The sequence below is a fragment of the Festucalex cinctus genome, chromosome 8, assembly GCF_051991245.1.
Source record: "Festucalex cinctus isolate MCC-2025b chromosome 8, RoL_Fcin_1.0, whole genome shotgun sequence".
NCBI lineage: Eukaryota > Metazoa > Chordata > Actinopteri > Syngnathiformes > Syngnathidae > Festucalex > Festucalex cinctus.
Window position 1 is genome coordinate 15,781,920 of NC_135418.1, and position 16,480 is coordinate 15,798,399.

Genomic DNA, 16,480 nt, shown 5'->3' on the forward strand with positions numbered 1-16,480 from the left:
ATTGTTCTGTGAGTTCAAGGCGGCCACTAAAGGATCTGAAAGTTTTATGATCCATGCTAAGCAAATTTTATTTTAAATCACGATGAAAACGTGTCAGAATAATGTCTTTGTAATGGTCCTTAATCTGTGTAACACAAGCTTTAATTTAATTCTTGTCCACAAAGTGGTCTAATGAAAGGTTATTGCCACTTGTTCTAACTTTCTCTCAGTTTTTAACGCCATCTAATTTAATCCACTGCAACTGAGAGAGAAGCATCGTGTTTCCACCACCAATGTGACAAGCACATATTCTCTTCCTCACATGCTTATGAAGATAACCTCAAAAGAACAACCTGTCACCACACAGCAACAGAGGCCAGATGGCGGGGAACTAGTTTGGCTTATTCCAGGCCTCAGTCCTCTGTGACAGCTTTCTTTGAATCTGAGCTGCTGGAACTTCTTATGTAAGGCAAAGTTAGCAAGAACGAGAAGCGTTGGGATGAGATCAATGGAACTCAGCTATGAAGGTGCCCAAAAAGTTGTTGTTTTTTCTGCCTCTTTGCTCTGCAGGAACATTTCTCTTCTGTGACACTACTGCAATGTACCAACTTCTTTTCTGATGTTTTACTGAATGATGGATTTTTACATTTGCTACAGTTTGCAAGTTACATATTTTCGGCAATTTTCCACAAGTCAAAGTTTTTACTCACAAGATGCATGGTTTTGTGCTATAGTTTTTTAGCAAAGGCGAAGTCCAATAGAAAGTGTTAGAAATAAAATTACTCTCCTCCATCAAACTGTTAACACCTATTAAGTGTGCATTACATAAAATTAATTACACTTGCAGCTATATTTTCACGCCCAACACAAGTCTAGTGCGGTACGCTGTCGATTTGCTTGGAGGCAGGTTAGACAGAATGTTGGTATTTTTGCAGACACGTAGACACATTTTTTTTTTTTTTAGAATAAAGTGTGGAAGAGAAAAGGGGGTAGATAAATAAGGCTTGTCTTCTTTCTGCTCCATTTTATTCTAGATTGGAGAACATTTGCATTTATATTATATTGTTTTGTTTTTCTTGTATAAGTCAAGGGATGCACTGATAGTCCTTGAAACTGCAAGTCCTACACGGTCGGATGACAAAGTTGACTAGGCAGATCACAGTTCGGTGCTGCAAGGTGACTAACTTTGGGCAAGAGGCTGGGTAATGGTTGCCAGCCAATGGCAGGGCACGTAGACAAACAACCTTTCACATTAACACAATTTTGATTTTTCATTGAACCTAATAAAAGTGTTAAATGTACACCACATTTTTTGTTTTTCTTTTATTAAAATCCACTAACTATGTTAAATTATAAGTCATCATACCACATTACACAGCCCGTCAAATTATACATCTGGGGCTTGTATTTCAGGAAAAGTGTTTGTAATCCATCCATCCAATTTCTTAGCTGCTTTTCCTCACAAGGGTCGCGGAGAGTGTTTATAATGATAACGATAATTTATGGACACCTTCCATGTGATGACATAATTACCTTTTGTCAAATACATCATCCTGTTTTGACAGTATCACATTTTTGTTTTTAACAGTTTCCACTTGACACGCTATACCAGTAAACTAAACACCACTCCACATTTACACAAGGAAAGTCTTAGTTAATTGACTGAAGTAGTGGGAGAAAAGGAGCTCCGATTGGTGAGTAAAAGGAAAATGATATACAGTCAAACACGAACTGCACTAAAAAATTCATGATAAACACAGCAGACATCATTGGGAATTGGAGATCTGCAGGCAAATCCACTCTGCCAATCCTCTAGGGATGAAAAGAATCTGTTTCATACTGTGTATTGTAGTACAGTACGAGTACAACATCTGCCCACAGACAACCATAAAAAGCTTATGTTGGTTGCACAAACACGCCCACCGCCATGCAATGGGCACTAAGCTGATGATTCCTACGCTGACAGGTTTTGCATACATTGCTGAAATACCAAAGAGAAACAACCACCCTCTCTCCAACTTCTCACCAGCGAGGTTGAATACGTTCCTCCTTCTACTCAACCTGTAGAGTTTTGCATGCCCAAATTGAGCATGTGCAAGCTTGTTGCATTTAATAATCTGGCAGCATGAGTCTTGTTCAAATGCAGTATTGTATACATTCAACATGTTGGTATGAATTATTGTGAGAACATATGGACCTGGAGGAATCCAACTAAAGTTAGATAGATGCACATGGGAATGAATTTAAGCACAAAGGGGATTTCATAGACAAACAAAACAGTAGCAAGACGTTTTAGCTGCTTTGGACCATAACGTGAGTAAGCTTAACTTACTTTCCAAACAACTGTCTGTTTTACATAGCTTATCTCTGTCTGATTCTCTCTCCAGAACAATCAAAGTGGAGGTGTACGATTGGGATAGAGACGGCGGGTGAGTGGAATTGATTCTTTCCTTCTGTAAGATTTTTTTTTTTAAACTCACAGGTTGTCCAACTGACTTGCACTTGTTTCCTGTCCCCAGTCATGACTTCATTGGGGACTTCACCACAAGCTATCGAGAGTTAGCTCGAGGGCAGAGTCAGTTCAATGTGTATGAGGTAATTCATTGGTATTTTTATATCTGTAGTCATTGTTGTACCTGACCATGAACGCGTTCATATTTTGGACGAACGTGGACTGAACTATAAATGGCACTTCATTTATATAGCGCTTTTCCACCTTACAAGGCCCTCAAAGCTCTTTACATTTTAACATCCAATTGGGGGTTCAGTATCTTGCTCAAGTGGTCACAATGGCATGGGATCGAACCTACAACCTCTGGGTTGGGAGACGACCACCATACCACTGAGTCACGCCGCCCCCGTAGTGTATTGTAACGCTTTGTAAAAACGCCACCAGCAAATGTTGATTGGGATGCCACCCGTTTATTTCTCTCAACAAAACGCCACTCTTAGCAGTGAATTGAATATTGATTTTATTAATTGTGATTTTAATCTCAATTAAAATAATTGTGATTTTTATTTTTCATAATCGTCCAGCCCGACCAGCTGGCAGAAGTACATTCTTTCCGTACATATACTGTAACAGTACATTATATCAAATCTTCCATTGATTCCATCTTCCTTAAATTAATTTATGGCAAAATCTGGCACTATAACCATCTGGTTGCTGACACTGCTGCATGAAAAAGGTTAACTAAATCCAAACTCCCACTTTTTTATAGTGCCTCTGAATGTAAGATTTCTTCTCGCTTTCTACTTCCGGAAACAACACACGGTTTTAAGAGTACAGGATATTGTTACCAATTGTATTTATGCTCAAAGAGATTATGCACAAAGAGAGTTTTTTTTTCTTTCTTTTAATATAGCAATAGCAAATATTTGAACGGGTGAAAAGCAACCAAGTAGACATGTCAAGATCTTCTTGCTGCTATGGTTCACTAGCCTCACCCCCAAGGATAAATACCTGTCTTTTGGATGTCATCTCCATTATGTGTTACTCGTGATTGTTCTCTACCTCCTAGGGAGTCTGAAAGGCCTTTTTACTTTTTGCATCAGCAGATTGTTCAGTGTGTCAGACAAATTGCTATCCCTCCATGTTAAATTAGGGGTTGTCACTTTCATGCCTCACATCCTTAGAGAATCAGAGTAATGAGCTGAGACGTCTTTGGTCTCAAAATTGACATTTCTCTCTTGTTCTTGAGCTAGTCGAACGTGAGTCATGCACTTTGAGCCTGCTGTCCACTACATCCATCAAGACACATTGTATTTGGACTCGGATTGGAATGCACAGGGTACCAAGGGTAAAGTGTTAAATTGGGCATTTATAAGTTCAAATTATTATACCTCATGGCTCACCAACACTCACTCACAAACCAAGGCTTGCGTTTCGCATCAGTTTTCACTGAGGCAAATTTTTAATTTTGTGCCTCATCTAAACACATTGAATAGCAAATTTCAGAATCAACCATCGAGACAATCCAAAAAGGCTACCTTACGTGTATAATCAGATGTTGAGGGAAGCTATGTGCTACTTACCCCACAACAGCTAGCCAGAAACGAGTTTAGGCTGGCCACTAGTGTGCCGAAACACGTTGCAGTGTCACTCCTTAGTCTGTAATCACCACGTCCATGGCGCCGAATAAGCTACATTTTGGAAAAGTTTCATTCTAAAGAAGGAGAAAAGATGGAAAAATTGCTAAGCTAGCCCTAGATTGGCACGGCTACCATGTTTAACACCGGAATTAAGGCATGGGTGATCATGTGCACTTTTCACAGACGCCTGGCTGGAAGTGCATTAAAAGTGGAGAACATCCCACTTTGAACAGCAAAGTACGCAAATAAGGAAATTAAATGTCTTCCATTGTAATGGAACAAACAATAAATCAAGGAGGGGTTTTATAATTACTGTATATTCTTTGAATGCCACTTTAAGGTCATGCGAATAAAGTATTTCCCCACAGTTTAATGATATGTATGGAATTTTTTATAGGAGTCCGAGGCAAAGAAGTTCCTTTCATTGGTTCTTTTATATTTCTAGGTTATAAATACCAAGAAGAAAATGAAGAAAAAGAAATATGTCAACTCTGGAACTGTGAGTGCCTGCAGCTAATCGAGGCTGGAAGTTTGCCTCTTTTGTGCTTCACTGTTACTTCTCTTGTTCACTGATTCAGTCCAATTATCACATTTGATGGAGGGTGTTGTGAAAATGGAGTATTTTTACAATACGGATGGCGCCACAGCATGAGCAGTACGCCAGTTTGTGCACATTAATTCTGTGCATTCGTCCCTTGTAGTTTACTTGTTTATTATTGCATTCAAGAATTGTGTCACAAAAACAAAAATCGAATGACATTCGAAAAGTTAGATCACAACGTTAGATATCAACAAGCAATTTTCCCCAAAACCTTCCTGCGAATGTGACCGTGTGCAAGTAATGCATACAAATACAAGTGATACAAATCATCTTCACACTTGTCTCGGGGAACGTAAATGAATCATCTAAAAGCAGCCATCGCTTATCTTCTGGCATGTGTGGCAAGTGCTCACTCAACATTGAAAGTCATTGATAGAAAGCAAGGTTTCAGTTGTTTGGCCATCATACCAAATGTGGATTCTCTTCAATCTGATTAGCATTTTCTGTTCTTTCTTTGAGGTGACCCTGCTGTCATTCTCTGTGGAGTCAGAGTTCACATTCTTAGATTACATCAAAGGAGGGTAAGTGCACATAATTTTTTTTTTAAAAAAACATTGTGTAGGAGTTAGTGCCATCTAGTGGTGAATTAATAATTCAATTAATTAAAAACCCACTATTAGATCGTAAGTCTATTCATCGCAATATATTACATAGGTTTTGTACCGCACCTTACAGGGAGGCTGTCATGTTTCGCCGCCATATTTTTGCTATGTATACCTGAAGGAGATGAACATTGTGAACGTAGTTAATCTCTGGTGGTCGGGTCGGACCCAATGGGTCGACCGCTGCTTACATTCCGCAGCTGGGGCCTGTAGGTGGTCGTCACTGAGGCTCATGATTCAGGCTCATGCCATGTGTCTCCCTCTACTTTGCTTTTGCTAGCTTTTGCTAGCTTCTCCCGCTAGCCGCTCGTTAGCTGCTAAGGCTAGTTCTTGCTAGCCAGGCTGCTCGTTCGTTTGCTAACTCCAAATAATAATTGGTCACAATAGCCGTTGCATTCTATTGGTTCACCACTAGATAGCACTAAACTTTTTGTATCAATCCAGCCCTGCCAATTAGGAATCCTATTTTAATGTTGGTCATTGTGGGGGTACTTGAGAGCAAAGTGCAATACTTTCCAAAGAGGTTCTTGGCGTAAAAGTTTGAGGACCACTGCATTATATCAATAATGTGTACGCCGTTTGCTGCTGTATGTTCACCAGCTTGTAACTGGTGGAGGATTACGTGCCAAATATTCACAAAACAGCTCAAGCACTTGTTAGCGGTCTAATTGTGATGAAGTGGCTCAATTTACTGCAGGATTTGGCAACCGTTGTAATCATGAATATACAAACTACTCAGATTGTTTATATTAATAACACGTAGCAAGCCATGAGAAAATCAAATATCGTCTGTCTGTTGATAATTTTTTCAGCAGGGAATACAAGATGGAGAGTGATGAACTCCCTAAATATAATGAAGCCAACAATTGCTCTGTGCTGAATAAGGTTTAAAACAAACTGAATTAGGATGAAGCTGTTTCTTGTAAAAGGGGAACGCTGTGGTGAATATAGAGTTAGGAAAAATATGTTGCCTGAAAAGAGGAGTGCAGCAGCCACTGCTGTGTTTGTGTTCCGGGGACTGCAGCGTGAACAAGTGTCAAAAGCAGTCATTTAACAGGCATTCACCAAAGTGACAAGAGTCTCCAAAAGATGTCACAGCTTCTTTTCTAACACTGACCTTTAAATCAACACACACACATTGCACAAACAGGCAGATATACACACTGAATAGTCGTTTCTAAGGAGAGTTTAAAGAATGACATGACTGTCACGGCATTTCCCGCAGCACAGTTTGCAAAGCTAGCATGCCACGCAGACACGGCAGCGAACGGCGTCGAAAGAGGCCTCATGAATATTACAATCACGTGTAATTAATGCTAAGGTTGGCAGGGTCGGGCATTGGCATATTCACAGTCTCCGCCTAAAACTGAAAGGTTAATGTGAATCTTTAAGTCATTCATTTGGTTATCATTCTCCTGCCTTCCTCTGGGCTGCCGTTCACATGTAATGAGGGGCTGTCATTTGGGCCCCCCGAGATCTCGTCACTGTGCCGTAAATTAACAAGAAGAAGGCAGAGCTTCATCAGCGAGGGAGAATTAGATTATGATTTCTTCTTAAGTGCTCCATCACTTTAATTACTCGTTGCTTCTGCCTTCCACTGCTCCTAGTGGATGTGAAAGTGGGATAAGTACACGGGTATAATCACTTCAATCTTTCTTAGCGAACTGAGGGACCACTTTATGCTTGACTACATATGACAAATGGCACTGACAAATTGAAGTACTGATGGCTTTTGGACCTTTGGCACCATAGGAAATCATTTATGAAACGTTATGAGGAACGTTTCATATTGCTGCATGTTCGAACTCTACATTTATCTCCCATGTTTTCTTTTCCAACCCCCTTCTAGGACGCAGATCAATTTCACCGTGGCCATCGATTTCACAGCATCTAACGGTGAGTGATACAAAGTGTATGTGTGCGGTTGTGTAAAGCGAGAACAGATAGAAGTGCTCTTTGGCGGTGGCATGTCCAATTTCGGAATCAATCACAAACAGACACGCAAGCGGGTGGCTCGGTCGGAAACTGTACAGACATTGTCACCCGCAAGTGATGACCTTTGCTCTATCAATATACGGTAAATAAAGGTAATGGCTGGGAACATAGAGGACAAAATCACTGAAGGCTATATGAAAAGATGTTGCTACTCTCAACAATGTGTCTATGTTGTCACATTTATGCTTTTATTCTGCTGACAGGGAGCCCTTGGTGTAGCTCACCTTGATATACAACCATATAAAGTCATATTATTTCATATCATTTGGATGATAGAGTACATTGTCCTGTAAGGAAAATAGCATCTCTCTTATTTATATTTGTGTATTCAATATACTGATTTTCCAATAAGGGTTAATTGTGAATGACCAAATAGTATGTCATTGGTGGGATTATTCAGAAAGGTCAGTTACTGACAAGCTGTCCAACAAACCACAGCACAGTAATGAATGAATGAAGTTTGAACTTTAGATGTCGTAGTAGTACAGTACTGTAATCCTAAACAATATTAATGAGTTGTTCATTCCATTTGTTCAACTTATTTATAAGATTTTTGTTTTACTTTGATTTTGGGTACAATTGACGGTATCATTAACTGGGAATAGACCAATTACCGGCCGGGCCGATTATCGGTGCCGATATTTGTAATTTTGACAAATATCGGCATCTGTCTTTTTATGAATCTGAAGGCTGATAAAGCTGGTATCTCACTGCGTATTTTGGGTTTTCATCAGGATTTGTAAGATGTTCACAGGCACGTTTTACTTGTCACAAAGACATTTTTAACATGTTCAGACAGTTTATATTTCAATTTTCTTAGCACATGCTGATGATGAAGCTCCCTGCAATTTTTGTTATAATTTGTAAACAACATTGTCTATTCTTTATATGTTTATTATTGGCAGAGGGATTCAATAGGTGGCGTAAGAAGACATCTGGCAAAAGGCAGCTGCAGACCTTTTAATTAAGTGTTTTTTTATGCGAATATTTTGTGTTTTACTGCAAATGATTATCGTCTTGAAATATTGATTATGTGCCTCCTTGGTTACTAATAATCGGTATTTGTATCAGCCCTGAAAAAAAGCCATATTGGTCTCTCACTACTCAAGACTTGAGTACTCATTCTGATATCAGTCTGGAAAAAAAGTGGTACAGAAAATCCCTAGCTATGAGAAAATTAATTAAAGACTGTGATTGTGCACAGAAGTTAGCTTAAAATTGCATGTCGGTTGTGTGGCCAACAGGTAACCCCTCTCAGTCCACCTCACTCCACTACATGAACCCGTACCAGATGAACGCCTACGCCATGGCACTGAAGGCTGTGGGGGAGATCATTCAGGATTATGACAGTGATAAGATGTTTCCCGCTCTTGGCTTTGGAGCCAAACTTCCTCCCGATGGACGAGTGTCCCACGAGTTTCCACTGGTAAAGTCGCTTTCCATTCGGACACCTTTTTTTTTTTTTCATTCAATGCTTTACGATACTCAAGTGTCATTTGGTGCTCATCCTTAGAACGGAAACACGGAGAATCCTTACTGCAACGGCATTGAGGGCATTTTAGAAGCCTATCACCAGAGTCTGAAGACGGTACAACTATATGGACCAACCAATTTTGCACCCGTGGTGAACCATGTTGCAAGGTGAACAAACACTAAGGAATATTTTTGGTAATATGTGGGAAAAATGCCTAATACATAAAATGTTCATCCCTAATTGTTTCACAATAAATAATAAAATAGTGTCCTATTCATGCTTTAACATAAGCAAAAAGCAAAAAATAGGCCCCTACTTCTGCAATTAATGTGAGAAAGCAGGCAAACATTCAAGAACTTTAATTGATGACAAAGAGAAAAAAAAATTATTTTGACGGTTTCAAAAGATTGCAGAAAGTAAGTGGTTACTGTATATGATCTTCTACTGCGTTCATTCATTTCGCTTTCTTATATTAATTTGGAAAACTCATTTATAATATTCTGATGGCATATCTAAAGATTATTCAGATATATTCAGATTATATCATATAATCTGAAGAATCTTTAAACACCCCATTTAATTTATATGTAAAGTAGTGCTGTCAAAATTATTTACTATTACTATTTTAATAATTGAATAATCTTCTGATTTTTGTTTTGTTTTTTTACTCTGGAAAAATATGACCAAACCGGTAACATATTACATCATCAATTTCTTTTTTTTTTTTTTTTAATTACTATACGAAGTACAAAATAAACACTAATCACTGGGCTAATAAACAGTAATCAGGGGGAAAATGCTTTTGTAATACACTACGATGCAAAATTTAAATGAATCCAACTAGTCGATTAATCAATTGACTAATGGATAGATTATTTATCGATTCTAAAAATAAAAATGTGATAGTAACAGCACTAAATGGGAAGTAAAAATAAAAAATCAAGTGTGCCAAACTGCCAATAATAGTGTCCGCAAGTGCTCTCCCATCTGTTTTTTTTTTTTTTAGACCAATAACAGCGGAGACTCAGTAAATAGGACTTGACATACTTGAACATGAATTTAGATCACATGACAGCTGTCAGCAGAGGTTTGATTTAGTATACAGAACAAATGAGAAAGGCTGTATCAATATTAATATGCACTGGCATATGCTATCATGAACAAGTTTGCTGCTGTATAAAATTTGACATGATCAAAATACACTTCGAAGCTAATTTTAATCTCCATCGCCTGATGTGATATGCAAATACTGGCTAAAAACATCATCCTTTCCTGGTGTACTCGGCTATAAATGGGTGGGACAAAATGACAATCTGTGAATGGAACAGCTTGTTCCGTACTCCGGAATAGCCACGTTCTCTGACGAGTGTTATCTGATGAACATTTCGCATGACAAAGCACTTTATGATCGTTGTTTGGCTATTTGAAAACCCTGCCATGTCTAACCGAAGGTGTGTGCACACGCAGGTACGCGGCGTCAGTGCAAGACGGCTCCCAGTACTTTGTGCTCCTCATCATTACAGACGGAGTCATATCTGACATGGCTCAAACCAAAGAGGCCATTGTGAATGTAAGTGTGGGGAAGGCCAGGACTCATTTGCTGAAGGCACACTTTCATTTCGATGTTGCTCGTGAAGGAGGGGATGGAGGCCATTCATTAATTTTGACACAATTCCCCCCAGGTGTCCAATTAAATGAACAAGCGAAGGGTTATTATTGTTATCATTCCGAAATGTGTGTGCTTGTAATGGTCATTGACTAAAATTCATTTGCCACACAGTGAATGTATTCAACAAGTGTGTTAAATATGTACAAACAGGATATTTGCTCTTTCCACAGACAACATTCTGCTTTCTCCCTTCCAAATGTTTTCTATCTCTGAATAGAACCTTTTTTTTTTCCCTTGTTCTCTTCTTCTAAGCACCTCTCACCTCCTCCGCAGCCAGCCGCGGGCTCAGAACACCCAGCAGACTGGATTTAAAGGGAATTTGCGACTGTTAGTCAACACATTAGAACAGCCACACCTTCCTTTTAAGATCTTGCCTGCTGCTCTATCTCACAGTTTCTTCTCTGACTGCTGACTGATGCTTGCCGCTTCCACTTCTTCCGCTTTCACATCTTTACGACGCGTTTTGATACATATTGCGAAAAAGTTGCATGACTTTGTTGGAATTTGTCACTAACCTCTGTGTGTGAGTTGACAAATTGTAGCAGTTTTTGCTAGTCTACAAAAAAAAAAAAAGTGTCACCTTCCCTCTGGCCCCTTTGCCGCCTCCCTTGGAAAAGTGGGACTGTCTCGCCCACACGTACAAAGACTTGTGCTGTCTCTTTCGTTCTCATCCCCTCTCGAGGATCAAATCCCGCTCTCGCCAGACGTGTCACCCCTTTCCCTATAGAACCAAATCCTTCACAGCCTTTGATTTCTTTCGCTCTCTCATCTTCTTATTAACTGCCTGTCTTTATCCTTCATCTCACCACATATGCCAAAAGCACTCCGCTGCGCTTTAGATCGGAACCAGGATTTTCTTGAATGAAACTTCAAGGGCTGACTGATGATGCGCAACTGGTGCTGCTCAGAAAAAAAAAAGAAAAAAAAAAAAGAAAAGCACGGGGGGCATCAACAAAGTGAGACCTAAGGGAAATGCAAGTCCTATCATGATCCATCTATATTCAATACTGCTAATCTTATTTGGAGTCTGTCACTGCTAACTTAAAGTTCAAGTCAACCTTCAATAATAATATATGACCTCACTAGTCTAAACATGACACCTGATTAATATTACATTTGTGGAATATGAGTTATGAAGCAAAATCCAGCCATTTTAGCCATCTCAGGGGGCGGCCATTTTGCCACTCGCTGTCGACTGAAGATGACATCACAGTTGCTCAGGGATTAGGCAACGACCAATCACAGCTCAACTGTTTTCTGAAAGTGCACTATGTAGTGTTAATTTTGTCAACAAAAACTATATAAAAATAATTTCGTCAGCACACATTTTTCACCAGACTAAAACCATTAATAAACAATAACTGTGACTAAATCAGTATGCATTTTCGTCGACTAATGAAGACGAGACGAAAATGTACTTCACTTAATAAAAACTGGACTAAAATTTATGGACATTTTAATTCAGGTACTAAAACGAGATGAAAAATATGATTTTGTAAAATCTTGTCTCTGCTAATCTGTCACTGTGACACTGTTAAGTGACACACAGTGACACACCCCATTTCAAATCTGCAGCTAGCGAGTGCAACATGCAAAAACCCATGGGACAGACAGGAGGTGGATTCACGGTGAGCGGTAAAAAAAAAAAAAAAGTTAATTATAATTATAATGCAACATTAATCTACCCGTAACTGCTATAATGTTCCAACAATAGTGTTAATCCGACCACAAGCTACTGCTGGCTAATTTACTAGCTCATAGCATGGTGCCACCTGTTGATATAATGTACTGTAATTGTGTGCCGAGTTGTTTTTCATCAAAAAGGGAGAAATTATGTGAAATAATTTTAGATCCGAAATTTTCAACATAATCTGTTGACAAAAAAAAAAAAAAAAAAAAAAAGATTGCCCTGACTAAAACGAGACTAAAATGTTGACAGTTTTTGGTGACTAAATCTAGACGAATAAAATTTTCTGGGACTAAAATAAAGACTAAAATGCTAGATTTATAGTTGACTAAAAAATGGAATAAATAAAAACAGGATGAGATTGAATAACTAGGATAAAACCTAACAAGTGTGATTGCAATTGGACTAAAACTGAGACTAAATTTAAAAATGGCGGCTAAAATTAGCCCTAGCGGTGTGATTGGTTGTTACCTGAGTCTGAGCAACTGTGATGTCATCTTCAGTCGACAGCAAGTGGCCAAATGGCCCCCCCCCTTAGATGGAAGAAAAACAGCTGGGTTTTGCTGCATAACTTTTAATTAAACAGAATAACATATTTAGTGGGCCTGCATAGAACACATTATTGTCAAAAATAAATAAATGGTGTGTCGACTTGCACTTTAAAATATATATAAAAAATAAAAAAAATAAAAAAAATGATTATAAGATCATTACAGCAGCGTTGTGGTTTCTAAGTTACCTAATAGACATCTTAGCTGAAAAAGTGTGTGCCGGCTTGCACCTACATCTTGATAAACACCCAATAAAGGAAATGTGTGCATGACATTTGCATTTAAGCAGCACATCCGCAGTGAGTTGCTGAGGAAATGAATGGTTTCTTTGTTGTTTCATTATACTGACTCCAGGCTGTCTCCAGCAGCATGAGAAAAAAAAATAGGGCATGGTATACTGCCAGGTTATTTTGGGTTTTAATGTCATGGGCTGCGTGAGTGTGTGTGGGAGGACAGCCACTGACAGAAGTGTTGAATACTGATTATTACGTTGATGTGCGGTTGGGGAAGCAATTGTAAATGAGGCTCTCTAATTGTCCAGACAAATGTCATTAAAGTAAATAGCTGCAGTTGTTACAAAAGTCAGGCTGGCCTGCCTTTGGATAATATTGCTCGCCAATAAAGCATGTATTAACCCGTTAACCATTCACCCATTACTCATCAGACAGATGTGGTCTACCATTTTTGATTTTGACTGCCATTTTCATCCATACCACAAGTAGTGGTTTGTTAAATATGCAGTTTGTCATTTCAAACGTTTGTGTTATGTCATCTTCCCAAACTCTTTTTCAAAGGTCTTACAGCTATTTTAGTGATTCACTCAATAAACAAGGAGCTGACTAGCCCTGTGTATAGGCAAATGAACACAGCGCATTAAAGTGATTGATTTTAATAAAACAAGCTGACTCATTGTCTCCCATTATCACTGCCTTAGCAGACATATTCACTTTTTAAGACCCCGGAAATAGCATCTAACCAGAATTTTGAAATGATTCACTTCTTAGGCGCTGTTCATGCAATCACTATCACATACATATAATTACTTTCATAACACGATATGCTATGCTATATGATATATATATATATATATATATATATATATATATATATATATATATATATATATATATATATATATATATATATTGACAGTTTTGTTTTGATCTGTGACTGACAAGAGACAGTAATAGTTTGCTTTAGTCAATGCAAAGTAGGCCTTTTAAGATTATTCTAATTTGTAACGTGTTGTTTTGTTCTGTTTCTGGTACTTAATATGAGAATATTTGATGTACAATTTTAATCGGCGTGGACGTGTGGCTTGGGAGTGGCTGGGCGAGTGACCGAGGACGGATGTTGTACTAACTGAAGTTGCCATCTCCTCCCTTTCCCTCCCTCTCCCAGCTCACAACAGCTTCCATCTTTTCAAAAGCTCACGCAACATATTTTATCGCTCATCGCGGGCCTTTGCCAAAACTTCCCCTGTGGACTCTGTTGAACTTGCTCTGCCACAGCAATATGTAAGCAGCTGTTTATCAGTGTAGCAGTTCATATTGTGACTTGATCTCACCTCCTCCCGCATTGCAGAGAAACATTTTGTGAGCAAAAGCAGATAGTAGGGAACGTTCGACTAAAAGAAATGTGGATTTGGGATGAGGATGTTCTACTGTAGCACATTACTTTCTCACTTAGTTTTTGTCATTCCATGCAAGCCTTGTGGGACTTAAAGGTCATTCAGCTAGTTAAAGAGCGATGCAGAACATTAATGTGGCTGTACCGTGCATAGTTGAGCGTGTAACTGCTCTGATGTCACAATGTCGGTTACATTATACAAGCTTCCCTCCTCCCTGAAAAAAAAAAAAAAAAAAAGGTGGATATGCTTATTTTTTAATTGCTCTACTTTGATTATTCTGTAGGGTGCAAAGCTTCCAATGTCCATCATCATCGTCGGAGTGGGTCAGGCGGAATTTGACGGTATGGCAACTTTCATGCTTAAGCCTGCTGATAAATATTAATCGTCCCTTTAATTGTAGGCAGGAAAAACACAGCCACGGTATTATGCAGATATTGCGGGGCTCATACTGTAGAATTACTCCTTTTTCAACAAACCTGTGAACAAGTATTTGGTAGAGGTGTTTTAAATTGCAGTTCAATATTGTGAGGAAATTGCAGTCCAGAATCATTTGCTTAATTCTGAAATATAATGGCTGCTGGTAATGACTGACTTTGCAGCGTTAAGAAGGAAAGATGATTGTGAATGTCAGAGGCCGTAATACAGAACTTTTCAGTTGATTAAATATATGCGGCTACAGAGCACTTAAAGCTATTCCCGCCTTTTTGTGAGGTGTGATTTCAATCATTTACTTTCTTTGCTTTCCACTCGTTCCTTTATGTTCTTGCAGCTATGGTGGAGTTGGATGGTGATGACATTCGGGTCTCTTCCCGAGGGAAACTTGCTGAGAGAGACATTGTCCAGGTAACAGCTCTTATCGTCTATTCACTGTCGTTTTAGATACACTATCTAGGTCAGAAAAGGGAAAGCGGGGGGAAAGTTCCATGCCGCACCATTCATTCGAATACAAATACGGATGCAATGTGTTGAATAGGTGTTAAATAAATAATTTAGCAAAATGAATTCATTTTAAAGTCGCATGTGTGTTTGGCTTTTTGCTTCCAGTGACTCACACAGTATTGTTGAATTTCCAACACATTACTGTGCTTAATGTGATTCTTTTAACACCCCTTGACCAAGGAGCCACATAAAGTCAAAGAAAAAGCACGACGCCCCCTCAAAGTTTATCTCTATGCTTGATAAACTGAGCTCATGAAATGACATGTCAGGTATGACGGCAATCCAGGCTTGTTTGCTTTGGAATCCAGTTTCTTGGGAAATTATACTACTTTGAGGAAGTTTTGAAATTAATGTAACGGTTTGCTTCGAATAGTATACCTATTCACAACTTGTCATAGTACTAGAACATTGCTATAAATAATAAAGCTATGTCTAACCCAGGGGTCACCACTGACATTGTTTTTTTTTTTTATCCAAATGTTTACAAACAAATTTAATCGTATTTAGTGAAATTGCAAAATGAATATGTGACTTGCCTGTTTCCATGTGTTACTATTTTTTGAATATTGAGAAGCGAGGAGACCGCGTCATAAGATGATGTCATAGGAGAGCGTCTCTCTAAGACAAGACACTCGGCTGTCAACAAAAGATTGTTTGCTTCTTCTATTAATTCCAGAAATATTTCAATTTCTTCATCTTCCCAAATATACCTTTTTCATTTATTTGTGTTTGTGTATTTCAGGCAACATATCCCAATTGACATCGGTAACAAAGACGTAAAGAAAAGTAAATGTTAAATGTAGAAACAAGCTGCCTGAAAAGGAGTGGGAAGAAGAAAACTTGTTTAATCCCACCCCTTTTTACACATTCAATAATGAACATAAAAGCATTCACCACTTCTGTCAAAAATTAACCCGCAAATTGTTGGTTCAAAACGAATTAGGCAATTATTATTAAATATAACACAATATAACAAAAGTACAAAAATATTCACCTTATTTTATCATCCGTCGCCATTTTTTGTGACTACATTGTACATGTGACGCAACATTTGGTATCCAGTCCTGTCATCGTTTATTCACAAAACCTGTTTCCAGAGCCAAAATTCACATTTTCCTTTTATCAATGCACTGAAAAATCCCCTTTTTTTTGCTCAACATTTTTTGCAAATTGTAGGCCTTTTTTCAAATTTCTAGCATTTCCATTCATAATTCTTGAAAATTCAACCGCAGGTTACTACTCATTTGGTCCGTGGGGGCAG

The 16,480-nt window shown here is 38.5% G+C and overlaps 1 protein-coding gene across 5 annotated transcripts in view; it reads left to right on the forward strand.

Annotated features, from left to right (window-relative positions):
* The window catches only part of cpne5b (copine Vb), an 89,111-nt gene that overhangs the window by 68,024 nt on the left and 4,607 nt on the right, over positions 1-16,480 (forward strand). For all 5 annotated transcript variants that reach the window (XM_077529142.1, XM_077529143.1, XM_077529144.1 and 2 more), the window contains 10 exons: positions 2,367-2,408; positions 2,499-2,574; positions 4,517-4,570; positions 5,132-5,193; positions 7,124-7,170; positions 8,514-8,695; positions 8,783-8,910; positions 10,211-10,313; positions 14,564-14,621; positions 15,050-15,123. In XM_077529142.1, coding sequence (XP_077385268.1) covers positions 2,367-2,408; positions 2,499-2,574; positions 4,517-4,570; positions 5,132-5,193; positions 7,124-7,170; positions 8,514-8,695; positions 8,783-8,910; positions 10,211-10,313; positions 14,564-14,621; positions 15,050-15,123 — 826 coding nt within the window. The remainder of the gene's footprint in view (positions 1-2,366; positions 2,409-2,498; positions 2,575-4,516; positions 4,571-5,131; positions 5,194-7,123; positions 7,171-8,513; positions 8,696-8,782; positions 8,911-10,210; positions 10,314-14,563; positions 14,622-15,049; positions 15,124-16,480) is intronic.